We start from the raw sequence: 17,237 nt of genomic DNA, 5'->3' as shown, positions 1-17,237 counted from the left end.
CCTGGCTGTTTTCTTCTGTATCCCGGGCGCACTCCCTTACTGAGAGCCTTGGCACTTCCTGTCCTCCCTGCCTGGAGTGCTCTCTCCCCACACATCTACATGGCTCACTTTGTCACCTCGTTCCATGTAACATTCCACAAGCCCCCTCCTGGCGCTCATTCTGTTCCTAACCTGCTTTATGTTTTCCATAGCAGTGATCATTCAGCATACTATGTATTTTGTTTCTTGTAGGTCTCTCCTCAGTGGAATATGGTTTTATGAGAATAGGGATTTTTGCCTTTTATTCCCTAATACCTAGAATAGTGCCTAACACATAAAAGTCATTTAGTAAGTACTTGTTGAATGTTGAAGGATGCCTGATTTCTTTGCTCTGCAGGACTGCTAGCTTGTCTGAAATACACTCTGTTCTTCCCAAAGTAATGAAATTCACGAAACCTTCTTCAGCTAGTGCCTGTGAGATAAGGACCCTTCTGTGAAAGCGTGAGGTGTGTTTATTAGGTAATAAAGTAGGTCCTCTCATTTTGGGAAGCTCAGTGGGTCTAATTAGGCCACAATTAGTGAAAAATGTTACTGCTTCAGTGGTAGTGTATAATACCACCAACTGGATCAAATGTTCTTCATTCTCATGGTAAGGAAAGTACACTGGGAAGGTATAGGAGGATTATTTTATATTTTTGCTGTGAAAGAAGGTGAAACACTTAGGTTTATCCTGAAGAGATGCCAGTATTAAAATTCTAAGAGATTTCTGAGCTATTTCCACATGAAAAGCTGGCTAAAAGATGGAGATTAGTGCCTGAGGTATTAGAGTTTGAGAATATTTTCATGATATTTGGGGTAAAAGGAAATGAAATTTGAGGTTGAGATTTGTAAATTGGAGACACTCATAAATGTTTTATCTCCCAAAATACGTATTAAGATGGGGACTAAACACATGCATTCGACTCATTATAACAGAAGAATGGGGGGGAAAGGTATTATCATCAGAAGATTAAAGAGTTTTCCAGAAACTTCTATTTCTGGAAAATGAAAAACAGATGACTATGGAGAGGTGAAAGTATATTAGAGGTGGCTACAGCTTAAGTGGAACTCTGGAGAGACTCCTGATGCCGTTTGCCCTGGCTTGCTACACACGCACGCACACACACACACGACCGTGTGCACATGCACCCCCAATCCCTGTACACGTACACTACACATCTTTATATAAAGCTACTACAACCCTGCATTTACCTCCAGGCAGAAACTCATCCCTTAGGTATTGAAGAGAGTAAGAATTACTTGTTGTGAGTAGTAGTACTCCAGGGTAAATCCTTCTCGTTCTGGAAACTTAACAGCTGACAACTGGTCTCATAACTGTAAAGCAAAACCTACTAAGTAACAAACGCCATCCACATTCATAGAGTTCCTACTCATCTTCCCAAATTAAAGAAGAGACTCAACACTAAAATAAACAGAAGAGAATCTAGAATTCTTTTTTTTTTAATATCAACAGATCAACCAAGGATCACTAGACATGACATTAACCAGTAGCTTGGAAAGAAAAGGCTAAAATGGACATGGTAACCAACTACGGGGGGGGGAGGAAATCTAGGGAATAGAAAAGCTGTTAAGTTTTTCAAAAAGATACTCTCAGAATTGGAGAAACACTGCGTCCCTAAGAACAGGAAGCTATGAAAAAGGAAACACCAGCGAACAGATTAGAGCTCTTAGGAACTAAAAATACTACTGCAAAAAAATTTTAAAAATTCAACACAAGCTCTGGAAGTAAACTCCAGGTTACCTCTCCCAGAATGCAGACCAAAAAGAGAAAGAGATGGAAAATATCACAAAGGGAAAAATGGGGCATGGTGGACCAGGTCATGAACTGACTATTGGAGTTCCAGAAAGAGCCAGTCTTTGGATCAGAGGGGTTCAGCAGGTCCCAGAGAAGTTGAATGGGGAGGAAAAAACCTGCACATGGAGTGCCATGGTAAAATCTCTTAAAAAAAAAAAAAAAAGAAAGGAATTCCTAAGAGAATGACAGCAGTACACGTATAAAAGAACAAAAATCCAACTGGCACCATATTTTAGCAACAATGGATGCTCAAGGGTACCGGAATAAACAAATATTGGGTGCCTACTGGGGTAGAGGCACTATTCTAGGCATTATTATTGAACAAAACAGGCCAAAAAACATCTCTGCCCCCAAAGAACATACATTCCAGTAAAGCAAGAAAAAGAATAAAGAGTGTATGTAGGAGGCAGAGAGACGATTATGACGTAGGTGCTAGGAAAGAAGTAACCCGGGAAGGGGATGGGGAGTGTTGGCCTAAAGATACTATTTTCAAGTTAGATTTCTGTATCCCGCTAAGCTACAGCTGAGTGTTAAGAGCAAAATAAAGAGAATCTCTGATATACAGAAATAAAATAAATCACGTACCCATTCACCCTTAGAAAGTTATCTAAAAATCACGTCTTAGCAAAACAAGGGTGATAAGGAAGACAAAGGATCTTAGAAGATACAGGATTACCAGAAATTTGAGAACAAACCCAGAACTTCAGGATAAAGGGATCCCAAAATGACAGCTGTTCATCTTGACTATTTCTTTTTTTCTTTTTTTAAAGATTTTATTTATTTATTTGACAGAGAGAGACAGCAAGAGAGGGAACACAAGCAGGGAGAGTGGGAGAGGGAGAAGCAGGCTTCCCGCGGAGCAGGGAGCCCCATGCGGGGCTTGATCCCAGGACCCTGGGATCGTGACCTGAGCCGAAGGCAGATGCTTAATGACTGAGCCACCCAGGTGCCCCGATCTTGACTATTTCTTTAAGGAGAAGTACCTTCTCTCTCTCTCTCTCTTTTTCTTTTTAAAACTAGCTGTTTTGTTTTCTGTAGAACCTGATTTACTACCTCTGTTGGATTTTTTTAAGTTAAGAATTTTTTTAAATGAAAATAATTTTTCTTAATCCAAGATTTTTCACTTTTCGGAAGTACCCTCTTTAATCTCATGACTAGGACCTAGAGACTTTTTAATGTTTCCTCTTGTCTCTTGTGTTTCAAAGGGGGACATTTGCTCAGATTTGTCAGCCTCTTTGTGTGATCTAAGTCTTTGATATGTCTGCTGAGTTTTCTCTTTTCATTTATTGAAAGGTGTTTATTTAATTTGTTAAGATTAATTCTATCAGTTTGTATTAAATCCTGTTTCACATCTTTCCAACTCAAAAAGAGGGTGAAAAACAAATTTGCTTTGCCAAATTAGAGATTTGCCTGTGGAGCGAAGGAAGGGGATCCCTAGCTGGAGAAAGCCGGGATCAAGATGCTTTAGCACAAAGTCCAAGCATAGTTACTGCAGCTCCAAATTAGCTGGGGCTGGTCTTCCCTCTCTGGTTGTCAGAAAGCCCTCAGGAAAAGCCAGCTGAGGCTTCACCATCTGTTTTACCTAGAATGTTTTTCTTACCAGGTTTAAGCTTGGCTTATTGTTCTGTGTGTTCACTGAATATTCTTCCTAAAGTGGAACGCTCATTTGCCTCCTACTTACTGCTCCATGATTGTTTCTTGCCTCTACTCATCTATGAGGTAGTGGGTTTATTGGGGTCCAGCAGGGGACTCCGTCCACTTATTCTCCAGGTGGGTTTTTCCTTCTCATGCAATAACTTAGTTGGCCTCTCCTCAATCCATTCCCACTTTCCCCATGTATTTGAAATTTCCAGTATGATGATAATATCTAGATTTTAATATTGATTCAGATTTTTTTTGCCCCTATTTTATATTTCTTTGGTAATTTCAAAGGGCAGTTTGAATGGTGAAGAAATTCTGAACTTATTTCTTTTCCTGATCTTGCTAGCCAAGAGTTTATTACGCCAGCTAGCTCTACAGGGCACTTACTCTATGTTGTGCTTTATTGAGCTGGATGTTTGGTTACTTCTTCCTGAACAGACAAAGCTGTTCTAATAGTTTATCAGTTTTCATCAGATTTGAATATGAATTAGTGAAATCACTATTAAATATAAAATGACCCCTTAGGGAGTCTTTGAAGCTTAATCTTTCTCTTTGAGGTTTATGATGTTTGGAAGTTGTAATAAGGCTAGTATAAATTTTTTTGACATTATTTTTTTTATTGACATATAATTGATAATGTAACATTGTGTTAAGGTGTACATGTTCATTTGATACACATATCATTGTAATACTACCATGATGTCACCTAATATATCTTTTTTGTGAGTACATTTAAGATCTAGTCTGTTAGCAACTTTCAAATATATAATACAGTACTATTAACTGTAATCACAATGCTGGGCATTAGGTCCCCAGAACTTTGTCATCCTATAACTGAAGTTTGTACCCTTTGACCAACATCTCCCCAATTCCCTCACCCTCTGGTCTGTGTTTCTATGAGTTCAGCTTTTTAAGATTCCACATATAAGAGATACCATACAGTATGTCTTTCTTGATTTAACTCACTTAGCATTGTGCTCTCAAGGTCCATCCATGTTGTCTCAAATGGCAGGATTACCTTCTTTCTCATGGCTAAATAAATATTCCATCTCTCTCTCTCTCTCTCTCTCTCTCACACACACACACACACACACACACACACACACACCCCACATCTTTATCCATTCATCCCCTGATGGACATTTAGATTGCTTGCAGCCTTTATATGTCCCATTACAAAGCTTAAATCATCATTACTTTCATAAAATCAAATGGTGTAAAAAAACAAATGATGTTAAGTATCTGTCTTATATTTAGACTATGGCTTATTTTCACAAATCACACATAAACTTGTTTAATTTAGTTCCCAGAATATGTATCTTTTTTTTTTTTAGGATTTTATTTATTTATTTGAGAGAGAGAGAACAAGTGAGAGAGAGAACACAAGTGGGGAAGGGCAGAGGGAGAGAGAGAAGCAGACTCCCCACTGAGCAGGCAGCCCGACACGGGATTTGATCCCAGGACCCTGAGATCACGACCTGAGCCGAAGGCAGACGCTTAACTGACTGAGCCTCCTAGGCGCCCCCCAGAATGTGTACCTTAATGTGGATTGCATTCTATTTTTATCTGTCCTTCTTTCTTATTAACAAGAAGCTCTGTGAAAACAGGGACAAGTTTTTTTTTTATTCCTAGCCTTTAGCACCGTGAACGTTTTTAAAATAATTACTATGCTTATTTAATAATTTTTTTAATTGCTTGATTTTTAGAGATAGAAGAGGCTCTAGCAATTCTCTAAGCCATTGGTTTTTTTAAATCTGTATTCCGAAGTTCTAGAGTCCTGAGGGTCTTGCATTGAAATGAGGTGGATAAGAAGTGAAGAGTTGCACACCAGCTGAACCAGAGGATTTGTGTTACCTGTTTCACGCTTCTCTTACTCCCGGGCACTGTGCCCGGATCAGAGTGTAGGAATGTGTTCTTCCTGGACTTGCAGGACTCTCCCTCACCCGGGACAGTACTCCTGCTTCCTCTTTGGTCATCAGCACCACTGATCACACGCCACTTGAAGAAGAGAAATGTGTCTCTACACCTGCTCTCCCTCTAAAGACTTCACTAACAGAAGCATTATCTAAGAAGGTTCATTGGATTCAATGAAGTAGACCTCAAATATCAACTTTACATCTCCTGAGGGCAGCATGGTGTCTGCAAAGATGGACTTGGGAGACGAATTACCCTTTCACCTACTAGATGTAGATGCCGGCAAGGTCTACCTTACCCTTTTTGTACTTCGGTAAACTCATTTAGAAAATGCCCACAAGCCTTCTTCACAGATATTAAAATGCTTGGCATGTAGTAGTTACTCATTGTTTGTATTCTTCCAACCTAACTCTGTTTATTATTAAAGATTAATATCTCTGAGACGCCTGACTCATTTTTATTACTTTTCAGGCAGTTTTGTACAACGACAGATCTGTTCTAGAAAATCATCATGCTGCATCAGCTTGGAATCTGTATCTCTCTCGCCCAGAATACAACTTCCTTCTTAATCTCGATCATGTGGAATTCAAGCGCTTTCGTTTTTTGGTCATTGAAGCAATCCTTGCCACGGATCTTAAAAAGCATTTTGATTTCCTTGCTGAATTCAACGCCAAGGTTGGTGACACAACTTACTGTCTGGTTTCAGTGATGGAAATCACTATTGTCGGTATTACTGATAAGTGTTTTTTATAATGTTAAGTTAGAATTAATACTACTCATAAAGTCATAATATCTGATGTGAGACGATATGTATGTCAGTATTTTTTAAAATAACTTTTTTTTGTTATAACATGTCCTAAACGTACTATCACTTGCTACCTTTCCTTTCTGACACATAGACTTACAACTTTCTTTCACATGGTGATAAGCCAGTTCATGATGTCAAAAGCTTTTAGGGGCAGACTGGAGAACGTTGTGCACGGTGCCAAGTAAGTTATTTTATGAAATTAAAGATGTGTTTCTCTGAGCCAGTTATGCGTCCCTCACTGCACCTGTTAATCCCTTCTTCCTATTAGTCTTTAACTGGCTGGTGTGGGAGAGAAGTAGCTTCCACTCTTCCACTTGAGAATAATGTTCTCATTGAACGAGTCCTGGGATCGCCCTCTCTGCCCAGTCGCGCCAGCAGAGAATAAGGAGAGAACAGGTGGAAATCCCTGCCGTCAGGGATTCACAGTCAGTAGGGAATTGAGAATCACTGTCCTCAGGTGACAGGGGTACTCCCTGGAAGGTGTTCTGTCCCTCTGAGAACCACTGCTTTACAGATTCCTGCGGGAAGACTGCTCCTGCTTTGGCTGGCAGGAAGCTGTTGCCAATGACATTTGTGACAGAAAGGAGAGGTGTACCTTCGGGCTGGAGGAACTGGTAACAAGGGAATACTAGATTTAACCCCCTGCGTGGCGACCCTATATGTGGCTGTCGTGATATCAAATACTTCTAAAAATCAGCGAGAAATCCATGTGCCTTTAAAATTATTTTATAGTTGTGTAGCTCTATTTTATTTAATAATAAAATGCATTTAAGTGCTTAAGTCAGAGTAATAGAAGTTTTCACAGGTAAAAGATCACCTAGTCCAATACTTTTGAATCTGTGTTCCTCAGCGGTTTCTATTCCATAGTCTCTCAGGAAAATCCCATACCTACATGGTTTCAATCAGAAAAGCTTTCCTTTTAAGTGTTTTCTGTAGTGGTGGTCTACATAAATTTTCCTTTGACAAAAGGGTTTGGTGCCCAAAATACCCTCAAAGTTCAGAAGCCACTGATCTGGCCCATTTACTTCATTTTTTACAAGAGAAAATTTGAGTTTTTGAAAGGCAGAGTAATTTGCCTAATTAGTGATGATAATTACATTTACTATGAACAAAGCATTTTTCATTTATTAATCCTCATGGTAATATGGCTAGATTGGTACTACTTTTTCTGTTTTATAGATGAAGACAGATTCAAGGAGATTAAGTAATTTTTCCAGTATTACACAATGAATAAATCATTGAGTCGGGATTTGAAACCATAGGGATCAGCTTTTAAGACTTGTGTTCTTTCAACTACATATTTTCCTTTCACAGCTGAAGCCAACTTCTCTGTGGATCCTAAGTGTTCTTTTTTGCAGAATTAGTTACAATTCTTAAATGATTTATTGATGTTTTACGTATACATATATATTAACATATATGTTATATATACACATGTCACAATTTTCTGTGGCAATCGCGAATATTGAAACCTATGGTTTGTTATGTTTTTATGGTGCTTTGCTTCCAATGAAACAAAATCATGACACTTCAAAGGGAAACTTAACCCATATTCCTTCCTGTAATTTAGACAGGAAGCAGTTTTAAGATAATTTGGTTAAAAAGACAAAACTGTGCCCTCAGAACCTAAAATAATTGTTTGTCCAAAATAGGCCAACGATGTAAATAGTAACGGCATAGAATGGAGCAATGAGAATGACCGCCTCTTAGTATGCCAGGTGTGCATCAAGCTGGCAGACATCAACGGCCCGGCGAAAGTTCGGGACTTGCATTTGAAATGGACAGAGGGCATTGTCAATGAATTTTATGAGCAGGTAAGTGGAAACTTGAGGTGGGTGGGATTCTTGAGAGCTGCCTTCTGAAAACACAAGTCTTTGGGATTTGGATAGCTATGTTAAATGTTTGAAGTCTGGTTACTTTGACCAAAAATGGTTAGAAATTGTAGAATTTGCGCTGGTCTTAGTATTTTCTCAGCTCTTTTTTGCTGATAAAATTTAAAAAATAGCTCATTCCCAACTGCCATGGGTCGAATGTCCCTTGAGGCTAGAGGTAAGGTCTCTTTTAAAACCCTGAGTGCCTATAGCTTTTCCAGATGAAATTGTTTTTAATTGATTCAGGGTATACTTGGGTTGATATTCTTTAAATATAATTATTTTCAACTCTGCTGTAGAAAGACTGCTGACTGCCTTAGAAACACCCACTGGGTAAAAGTCCTGGCAGAGGGGAAGACATTTGAGGGCTAGAAATGGGGATAAAGTGGGTATTTCGTGGTTTTTTAGGATTCAAAGATAAAAACATGCTCTTATAGGTTTTAAAATCATGTCTTTAAACTAATACTCCTGTAACTGAACTCAAGTTTGTATGCCCCCCACGTAGCAAAGCCGGTCACTGAGATGTTGAGTATACATCAAAGAGTTTGAGAGGCAGCCAAACTAGGAAGGGCAGGCCTCAGATTTGCCTCCTCAAAGTGGGAGAGTCAGGAACATGTAAAGGCAAATGAAAAGGATGTGGGTATAAGGGAGAGGAGCTGTGGGATTTCAAAATCAAGGAAAGGAAGTTAGGAAGTAGAAAAGGGTTGAAGTCCTTTCATTGTCTGCACCTGCATGGAGCTTCCGCATATATTTTCATGTGACCCAGGACCAGAAAATGGCATCCTCAGCATGATAGAAGGGAGGCGGGGGGTTAGGCCCTCCTACATTAAAAGTTTATCCATTGGACACTTGTCCGTGCTCAGAGAAGGTCGGTGGTCCCGACCGGTTCTGGCTGGTTTCTTGGTAAAGCCTTAAGTCTCTGCCAAACCACTAAATCAACACTCTGCTATCGTGAGGTCGGGCAAGAACATTATCTATAGAAACATGGTGGCAAGCTGCATTCCAAGAACAAGCAGATTTGGTGCACTTATTAGTCCCATTAACCCTTTGGTTACTGGTTTCACTACCACTTTACAGACTCTTTATCGTTTTTTTTTGTTCAATTCTGAAGCTCCCTACAACGTAGAAGTATATGGATTTCCCCACAAGCCAGCATTTCATTATCTCCAAAATACTGAATACATCTTCTTGACTTTGGAATTGCATTCCTTGGGAATCCTTGTTGACCCTAATAATTAGGCAAGATCAAGAGGTCTACCAAATGAGGCCTTCAAGACAGAGTTTTCTTACCAGGAGTCGCTACTCCAGTAGGGGTAATGAATCTGTTATACTGTGTTACACCTGGACTGCACTGAAGAGTGAATGTGCAGTGTCTTTCACCCACCTCAGCTAAACATCCCACCACAAGGCTTACTCTGCTATTTACAAGTTACAAAATACTATACGGTGAAAAAACCATGGGAATACATAAGTATTCCAAGATTATTATTTACTATTTTGATACATTTGAACGAAATTATATATAACTTGGAGATCTAAATGGTTATAAATATCTACCTAGAGGTTGCAATATACTATTTGCATGTTCCCATTTTCATTCTCAAAGATAATTGAAGCCGGCCTCAGACTTCAGTTTGTATTCACAAAAGAATTTTATGTTAAGGAAAATGCCATCTTTATATTATCTGTGCAGAGATAATAAAATAGTAGTGTATGCCAATTTTAGAAGACTCACTAATTCAGTAAAAGAACATTAGAAAATTGGTAAAACCTAGAAGACATTTGTGATGTTACAAAACGGAAGTTTTTTGTTTTTTTTTGTTTTTAAATCTAAGAAGTTGTGAATGTTGTTAATCATTTAGCAGTTGCAATAAATGTAGAGGAACCCCCCCCAAAAAAAGAACATTAGAAAAGTTCATTTAGACTGAATTTATAATTTAAGTATATAGAATGCTTATTAAACTTGGAATCCATGCTTGAGGTTGAAGCCTGGTTTCTCTTTACCAGCATTGTGACCTTAGCGAAGTTATTTGACCTCTGTGCCTGTTTCTTCATTGATAAAATAGAAATATTTGATGGTATCTACCTCATAAGGTTGCTGTGAGGATTGGGTGAATTAATAAAGTTCTTAGAACAGTTCCTGACACATAAATGCTCAGAAAATGTCAGCTATTGTAATTCCAGATCTATCACTAAAAACATTATTTCAGACAGTTTTACTTAATCTAAGTTTCATTATTCACATGTTAAAGGAACTAATCTAAAGTCCTACTCAATCTTCATCAACACTATTAAATTTCTTTCTCAATCTGGTTATACTATTAAGCATCCTTCGGATGTGGATGCAAAATTCTAATCTTGCCCAACTTTTTATTTTATCATCCTGTCTTTATATCCCTCTAGCCATTTAAGTGCCATGGGCTTAGAAAAGCCAAACTCCTATTTTAAAAAAAAAAAAAAAGCCAAACATAAAATTGTAGAATCCTGTGGAATAAACCCAACTGAGGTTTGTTTTTTTGTTTTTTGGGGGGGTTTTTTGGTAAACAGTGGTTTTCTTCCTCACCGAAGGTAAAATCCTAGATTTTTAATCATGGGCCAGTCACTAGAACAGTTTCTGGTTGTTTCCCTAGGACAGTGTTGCCTCATCAGAGAGAGACGCTGCTTGCCTACACAGTTTATACATTCTGAAGTTTCTTCATTCCCCACCAGTTCAGACAGTAGGAACAAAAAGGTCAATAGTACCCTTTGAGGAATGCTCAGTACTGTGCTAAATACTTAATATTGCTTTTCATCCTCATAGCAACTTTGTAAAGTACATTAAAATTTTACACATGAAATGGGCATAGAGCTTGCTCAGCACCGCACAGGTAGTAGGTGGCAAAAGCAGGCTTTGAAAACTGCATCTGTCTGATCTCACATTACGCTCTCCGAAGCCCTGGAGACCACAGGGGGAGGGTGTCAGAGGGCAGGCGGTTGGACCCCGACCCCTCACCTCAGCCACCCATACCTCTGCTTCTGCTGTTAGAAACGGTGTTGAAAGGCAATTGCAAAATTCAACTCTGGGCATTTAAGGTACAACAACTTGGCTGATACCATCTCCCCCTAGGAGAAAGACATAAAATTTTTCAGGTTGTTAGATTTGATTTTTTTTTTTGGTGTGTATTTTTCTTGTTCACTGAACATCAGTCATCCTGGTTAACTGGTGGGGTGTGAAAATAAAATCTTGTTTAGGATTTCTCAAATATTGGAGAAATTCATACAGTTGAAATGACAGTAATTAGACACTTCTTTGTAAAAATTATTTTGATGTAGACTATGCATATTAAAAAAACCTCAAGATAATTTTAACAGCAAAGCTCAGTGGTTATTCTTTCAACAGTTCAAAATGTACTTTTCTTTTTAAAATGATCAGGGAGATGAGGAAGCAAACCTTGGTTTGCCCATCAGTCCCTTCATGGATCGTTCTTCGCCTCAACTAGCAAAACTCCAAGAATCTTTCATCACCCACATCGTGGGTCCTCTGTGTAATTCCTACGACGCGGCTGGCTTGCTGCCGGGTCAGTGGGTAGAAGCAGAAGACGACGAGGACACCGAGAGTTGTTACGACGAAGAAGATGGTGAAGAATTAGATACAGATGATGAAGAAATAGAAGACAGTCTAAATCCTAGTAAGAATATAGGGATGCTATAATTTCTTAAATGGATATTTGCAGTTAGTAACATTAAGTTTGGATCTTTGTTTTTAGGGTGGTTTTTTTTTGCCGGGGGGAGGGAGAGAGAATCCCAAGCGGGGCTTGATCTCACAACCCCGAGATTGTGACCTGAGCTGAAATCAAGAGTCAGACGCCTAACTGCCTGAGCTACCCAGGCGCCCCTGGATCTTTGTTTTTAAGCTACAGATTGAGTAGTTCTATCTTGAGTACTCTCTGAATGTTCAGATTGAATGGTCTCTTGAGTAACTAACTCCTGTGTGCCGGGGAACGTGCTAATGCGGTCGCACGCGGGCTTGGTTAAAGTGGTGTCTCTTGGGGTGCCTGGGTGGCTCAGTCGTTAAGCGTCTGCCTTTGGCTCAGGTCATGATCTCAGGGTCCTGGGATCGAGCCCCGCATGGGGCTCCATGCTCGGCGGGAAGCCTGCTTCTCCCTCTCCCACTCCCCCTGCTTGTGTTCCCTCTCTCGCTGTGTCTCTGTCAAATAAAAAAAAAAGTGGTGTCTCTCTGGGGCCAGTCCACTTCAGGAGGCTCTACCTTTGCTCGCACCGTAGGGCTGTGTCACCATGGCTGATTTTGTGAGGTGAGGTGTTCGCGTGGCTAGCGCGCCCCCACCCGCTAAAATCTGCCCTTTCTAAAGACTTGGAAGATGGAACACAATAGTTGGGAGAAGAGGAAACATCTTCTCTAGCCCTAAGGGGAGAACCAAGTTTTGTGTTGTTATGGATTTGAATTGCCAAACTGTAGGGACATAGTTTTCTATATAAAGCAGTGCATATAAATGGAAAAAAACATTTGTCACCATTGTAGCTATAAATGAAATCTGTTATTTGCTCTTTAAAGTAGAATTTAAGGGGCGCCTGCGTGGCTCAGTCAGTTAAAACGACTGCCTTCGGCTCAGGTCATGATCTAAGGGTTCTGGGATCAAGTCCCACATTGGGCTCCTTGCTCAGTGGGAAGCCTGCTTTTCCCCTGCTTGTGCTCTCTCCTGTTCTCTGTCAAGTAAATAAATAAAATCTTAAAACAATAAATTATATCTAGCATTCCAAGCATGCTATAAATGGAAACTGATAACATAATTACAAAGAACTACCCCCACCTCCCCAGTTGTATTCAGGATTAGCATAATAAAGAGTAGTCTTCTACCTCTACCCTCTGAGCATCATCATGGACAAAGTTGACTGGCTTCCAAAAATTATTTATATTCACTGAAACCTTGATACTGGTGTTTAATTCAGTACTTAAATCCTAAAAAGGTTGTTGAACTTCACATTGCTATCGTTCATTTCTCCCCTCTCACCCCACCCAGTCTTCCCTAATCCCCTTCTCGGCTTTATTTTCATCTAACAACAACACCATCTCATGTTTTGCTGCTTTTGCTTACCTAGGGCTTTCCATTAGAAGATGAGCTCCATAGTGCAGAGATTATTTCTATCTTACTGTTTATGACTACAACCCCAGCGCCATATATAAGTGCCTGGGAAATTATAGGCACTGGGATATTTAGTGAATGAACGAGGGAATTGTATCACTATGATTACAATATACTGCTTTTAAATTTCACAGAACCACAAAGGAGGAAAGGCAGACGGCGAATATTTTGTCAGCTAATGCACCACCTCACTGAAAACCACAAGATATGGAAGGAAATGATAGAGGAAGAAGAGAAATGTAAAGCTGATGGGAATAAACTGCAGGTGGAAAATCCTTCCTTACCTCAAGCAGAGGACATTCAGGTCATTGAAGAAGCAGATGAAGAGGAGGAGAGACAGTTTGAATAAAAGAAAAGGCATATCGTAGAAGCCTGGAGGGCTGTGCCCGGGGTCAGAAATCCCTGCCTGGCACTCAGGGGACAGACCCAACACAGACCATTCCTGTGGGGACAGGCCCGGCTACTGGGAGAGGCCCCCACTGCTGTGTGCGCTCACCACACGGACGACACAAGCATCCTTAGAGCATGGCTTCCGTTGACTCATGTTGCAAAGCTCTTCGTTGAAGCCTTCACTGGTATACCAGTACTCTGTCATAATAATGCTTTGTCGGGTAGTAAGCTCTTCTTTTTCATGAGCGGTAGCTAGAACTAAAAATTCAAGTGACTTCAGTTTCCAAAGTGGCCAGAACTTTTTGCTTTCGTGAAAACAGGATTCATATTGTTTTTTTCTGAATGTGTCTTTTAGGTGTTTTGAACATTTTGGCGGGAGCGGGGCTGGGGTGGGGGAGTCAGTGCCTGTCTAAAAAGGAATCCAGTGTTGCCTTTCAGAAGGTCTGTTCAATGCAAGACACTGTTCAGTGCTGTGCTCCCAGCTGGGTTTATCCATGAAAGACTGAGTGACCTTTGTTAAATATAATAGAATCCAGGTGCATCAATTTCTGATGCTTCTTACTGTTGCGTGTTACCTACTATGTGTGTTTGAGTTCTGCTCAGAGTATTCAGGTTTACCATGGACATCAGAAGTCTGAATTCCAGTCTTACTGACTTACATTCCATGGTTGGATTTTTGAAGCTGTTTCGGGTGTAACAACGAAGGGATTTTCTTCTTTAGTCAAAACTGTTCTTACTACTGTTGCTCAGGATTCGTATTTTTAAACATTTAGTTTAATATAAACACAGATTTGTCAGAAGAAAAAGGAATTGTCCTAAAGATGTTAACCTTTTATGAAATGAGCATTATTCTTTCTTAGATAAATTTGAGTCTAATCAAAAGAAATAGGAGCCCCGAAAGCCACAGCAAATAATTGGAATATGCTTATGTCTGGATCCATGTTAGGTGTTGTGCGTTTAGTCACTGTAAAACTGATGCTTATCTTTGTGCATTTCCTGCCGCCTCGAGACGACATGACAGAAGTGACCTAGGACCACTCAGTACCTGCTAGAGCCCAGCTGTGAGTCTAATCTTTAAAAAAAAAAAAAAAAACAAAAACGTGGGAATACTTAATTGCAAAGAAAATGGACCATATTTACAATGTTCATGAACTCCTAGGGTACAGATATGTACCTGAATCATGAAAGATTTTTGATGATCTAAAGAACAGCCTAACTGATAACAGGATGGGAGACCAATCTTTTTTTTTTTTCTTTCTTGGAGGCCCTATTTTGGATCTGTGTGGCTTTTGTAGACAGTAAAACCGTTAATTTTCCAAGATGATTCGTTTTAAGTATAATGTCAGGCAATTTCTTACCTACCTAGAATATTTGGCATATCTCGAAGATATTAAAGATCTATAGAAATGTTGGAAGTTTTGATCTTGTATAATATTGAATGAATCACCAAGCTTTATTTATTAGACATGTTGAGTGCGAAGTTCCTCCCTGCCACTTTTGCTACAACTGCCACATAATTTGTAACCTGGTCGCACATTACTAAGTAATAAAATTTTAACTAATTTATTGAGTTTGCACTTAAAAAATATATATCCTGGGCTCTTACTTCCCTGGTATACATTTTGCATCCTGCATAAGTATATTTCTGCTATTGCAAAGTACAAGTGTATAAATTCACATGTGCACATATGCATAATGAGACTCAGATTTCCTATTAAAATTTTGTATTGGGGTTAATGTATATATTTTCTCAAAAGGAATGTTTTTATTAAAAATACTGTTACCGAGAACTCATTTTTAAATAATTTAATCTTTGCTAAATAATTGACATATTAAAATAGACCAAAGAAACACTGAGAAGTATCCTTACTGAAACAAATTCATAAACTTTAAGAAATGAATGTGACTATATTAAGTATATACAGTGCTATTAAATGCGGTCTTACTTGAAAAATTGCCATAAGGGATTCCTGGGTGGCTCAGTCGGTTAAGCATCTGCCTTCGGCTCAGGTCATGATCCCATGGTCCTGGGATTGAGTCCCATATCAGGCTCCCTGCTCTCGGGGAGCCTGCTTCTCCCTCTCCCTCTGTCTGCCACACCCCCTGCTTGTGCTCTCTCTCTCTGAAAAATAAAATCTTTAAAAAAAAAAAAAAAAGAAATTGACATAAGCAATATTATATATTCTATTTTGGTTACTACTGAATCAGATTAATTTTATTATAATTTTCATCATGAATTTGCTGCTGTTTTAACTCACTGGTCTTAGAAATAATTTTGTAGTGCTATATCTGTGTACTTACCCATACATTATTTTTCCATATAAAAACAAACTACTTTGTAAAGTTATTTCCTGATTTGAAGGCTATTTCCTGCTATTCTTTGTTAGTGCTGTTGGCCTTTGCTATTTTTATAAGAATCCTGTAAACTCTAGCATTGATGAAGTCAAAAATTTCCTCTCTCTAGATTGCATCTCATAGGAACGAACTTCACAAAAGAGATGAATAAAGCCAACTCTGGTTTCTTTCTTATAGTTGCCAGGCTAATCTGAGGAGCTCTAGAGAGTGGGTGGGGATGGCGCAAGAATTATGATTTACCCTGGAGGTAATTGCTTGTGGAAAGAGATTAACAGTGTGTGTGGAGGGCGCCTGGGTGGCTCAGATGGTTAAGCATCTGCCTTCGGCTCAGGTCATGATCCCAGGGTTCTGGGATCGAGTCCCGCATCGGGCTCCCTACTCCTTGGGAGCCTGCTTCTCCCTCTGCCTCTCTCTCTCTCTCTCTGTCTCTCATAAATAAATAAATAAAATCTTTTTAAAAAATAAATAAATAAATAAGTGTGTGTGGAGGCCCAGACAAGAACACGTCTCCACCTTGGAGGAGCCGAAAGAGGTTGAGGGTGGCTGGCAGGGAGTGGTAGAGAGAGGGTGGCTAATGAAGAGCCTGGTAAAGCATGACATGCCATTTAAACTTTTTTCCTCAAGGAAATGGGGGACTGAAAAAGTTTTCATCTGGAAGAGTGACCTGATTACATTTACATTTTATAAAGATCGTTCAAATAACATACTATGTCAAATGGAAGAATAAGATTAGACATGGGGAGATCTCCCTGATCTGGACATGGAAGGATTATAGGACAACAGAGAAGTGAGTAGACTGGAGATTTGAGATGTAGGAGAATCCGTTTGCCCTGGTGATAACTGGATATGGTGGTAAGAAGACCGTCGGGACTTTCAGATTTCTGCTTTGGGCGACTGTGCATGTCATTCACTGCGAGAGGGCATACCCAAGAAGGAGTAGACTGTGGATGTGGTAGAGGGACAGGGGTATGTGTATATCCTATTGGTTCTCTTTCTCTGGAGAACTTTGCTAAAAGTCACCAAACACAAGGAAACAACCCTAAAGGAGAACAGCAGATTTAGACTACCCAATGCCTGCAGATGCTGCATTGCCTTATCAAAACAATATAAAATAACCATGCATGAAATGTTTAAGGAAATAAGATACAAAATGACAAAAAAAATGAGCAAGCAGTTAGAAATTTAAAACTCACCAGGTACGAGGGCGCCTGGCTGGCTCAGTTGGTGGAACATGTGCCTTCATCCCAGGGTTGTGAGTTCAAGCCCCATGTTGGGCATGGAAC

The 17,237-nt window shown here is 39.6% G+C and overlaps 1 protein-coding gene across 2 annotated transcripts in view; it reads left to right on the top strand.

Annotated features, from left to right (window-relative positions):
* Window positions 1–15,436, top strand: part of PDE3B (phosphodiesterase 3B) — a 169,045-nt gene extending 153,609 nt beyond the window's left edge. For both annotated transcript variants that reach the window (XM_032426998.1, XM_032426997.1), the window contains 4 exons: window positions 5,861–6,064; window positions 7,850–8,011; window positions 11,481–11,736; window positions 13,344–15,436. In XM_032426998.1, coding sequence (XP_032282889.1) covers window positions 5,861–6,064; window positions 7,850–8,011; window positions 11,481–11,736; window positions 13,344–13,558 — 837 coding nt within the window. In that variant the 3' untranslated portion in view covers window positions 13,559–15,436. The remainder of the gene's footprint in view (window positions 1–5,860; window positions 6,065–7,849; window positions 8,012–11,480; window positions 11,737–13,343) is intronic.
* The last annotated feature ends 1,801 nt before the right edge of the window (window positions 15,437–17,237 follow it).

Source organism: Phoca vitulina, unplaced genomic scaffold (assembly GCF_004348235.1).
Source record: "Phoca vitulina isolate PV1807 unplaced genomic scaffold, GSC_HSeal_1.0 scaffold36, whole genome shotgun sequence".
Taxonomy (NCBI): Eukaryota; Metazoa; Chordata; class Mammalia; order Carnivora; family Phocidae; genus Phoca; species Phoca vitulina.
The sequence above is the reverse complement of the archived record's forward strand: the minus strand, read 5'-3'. Positions and strand labels throughout refer to the sequence as shown.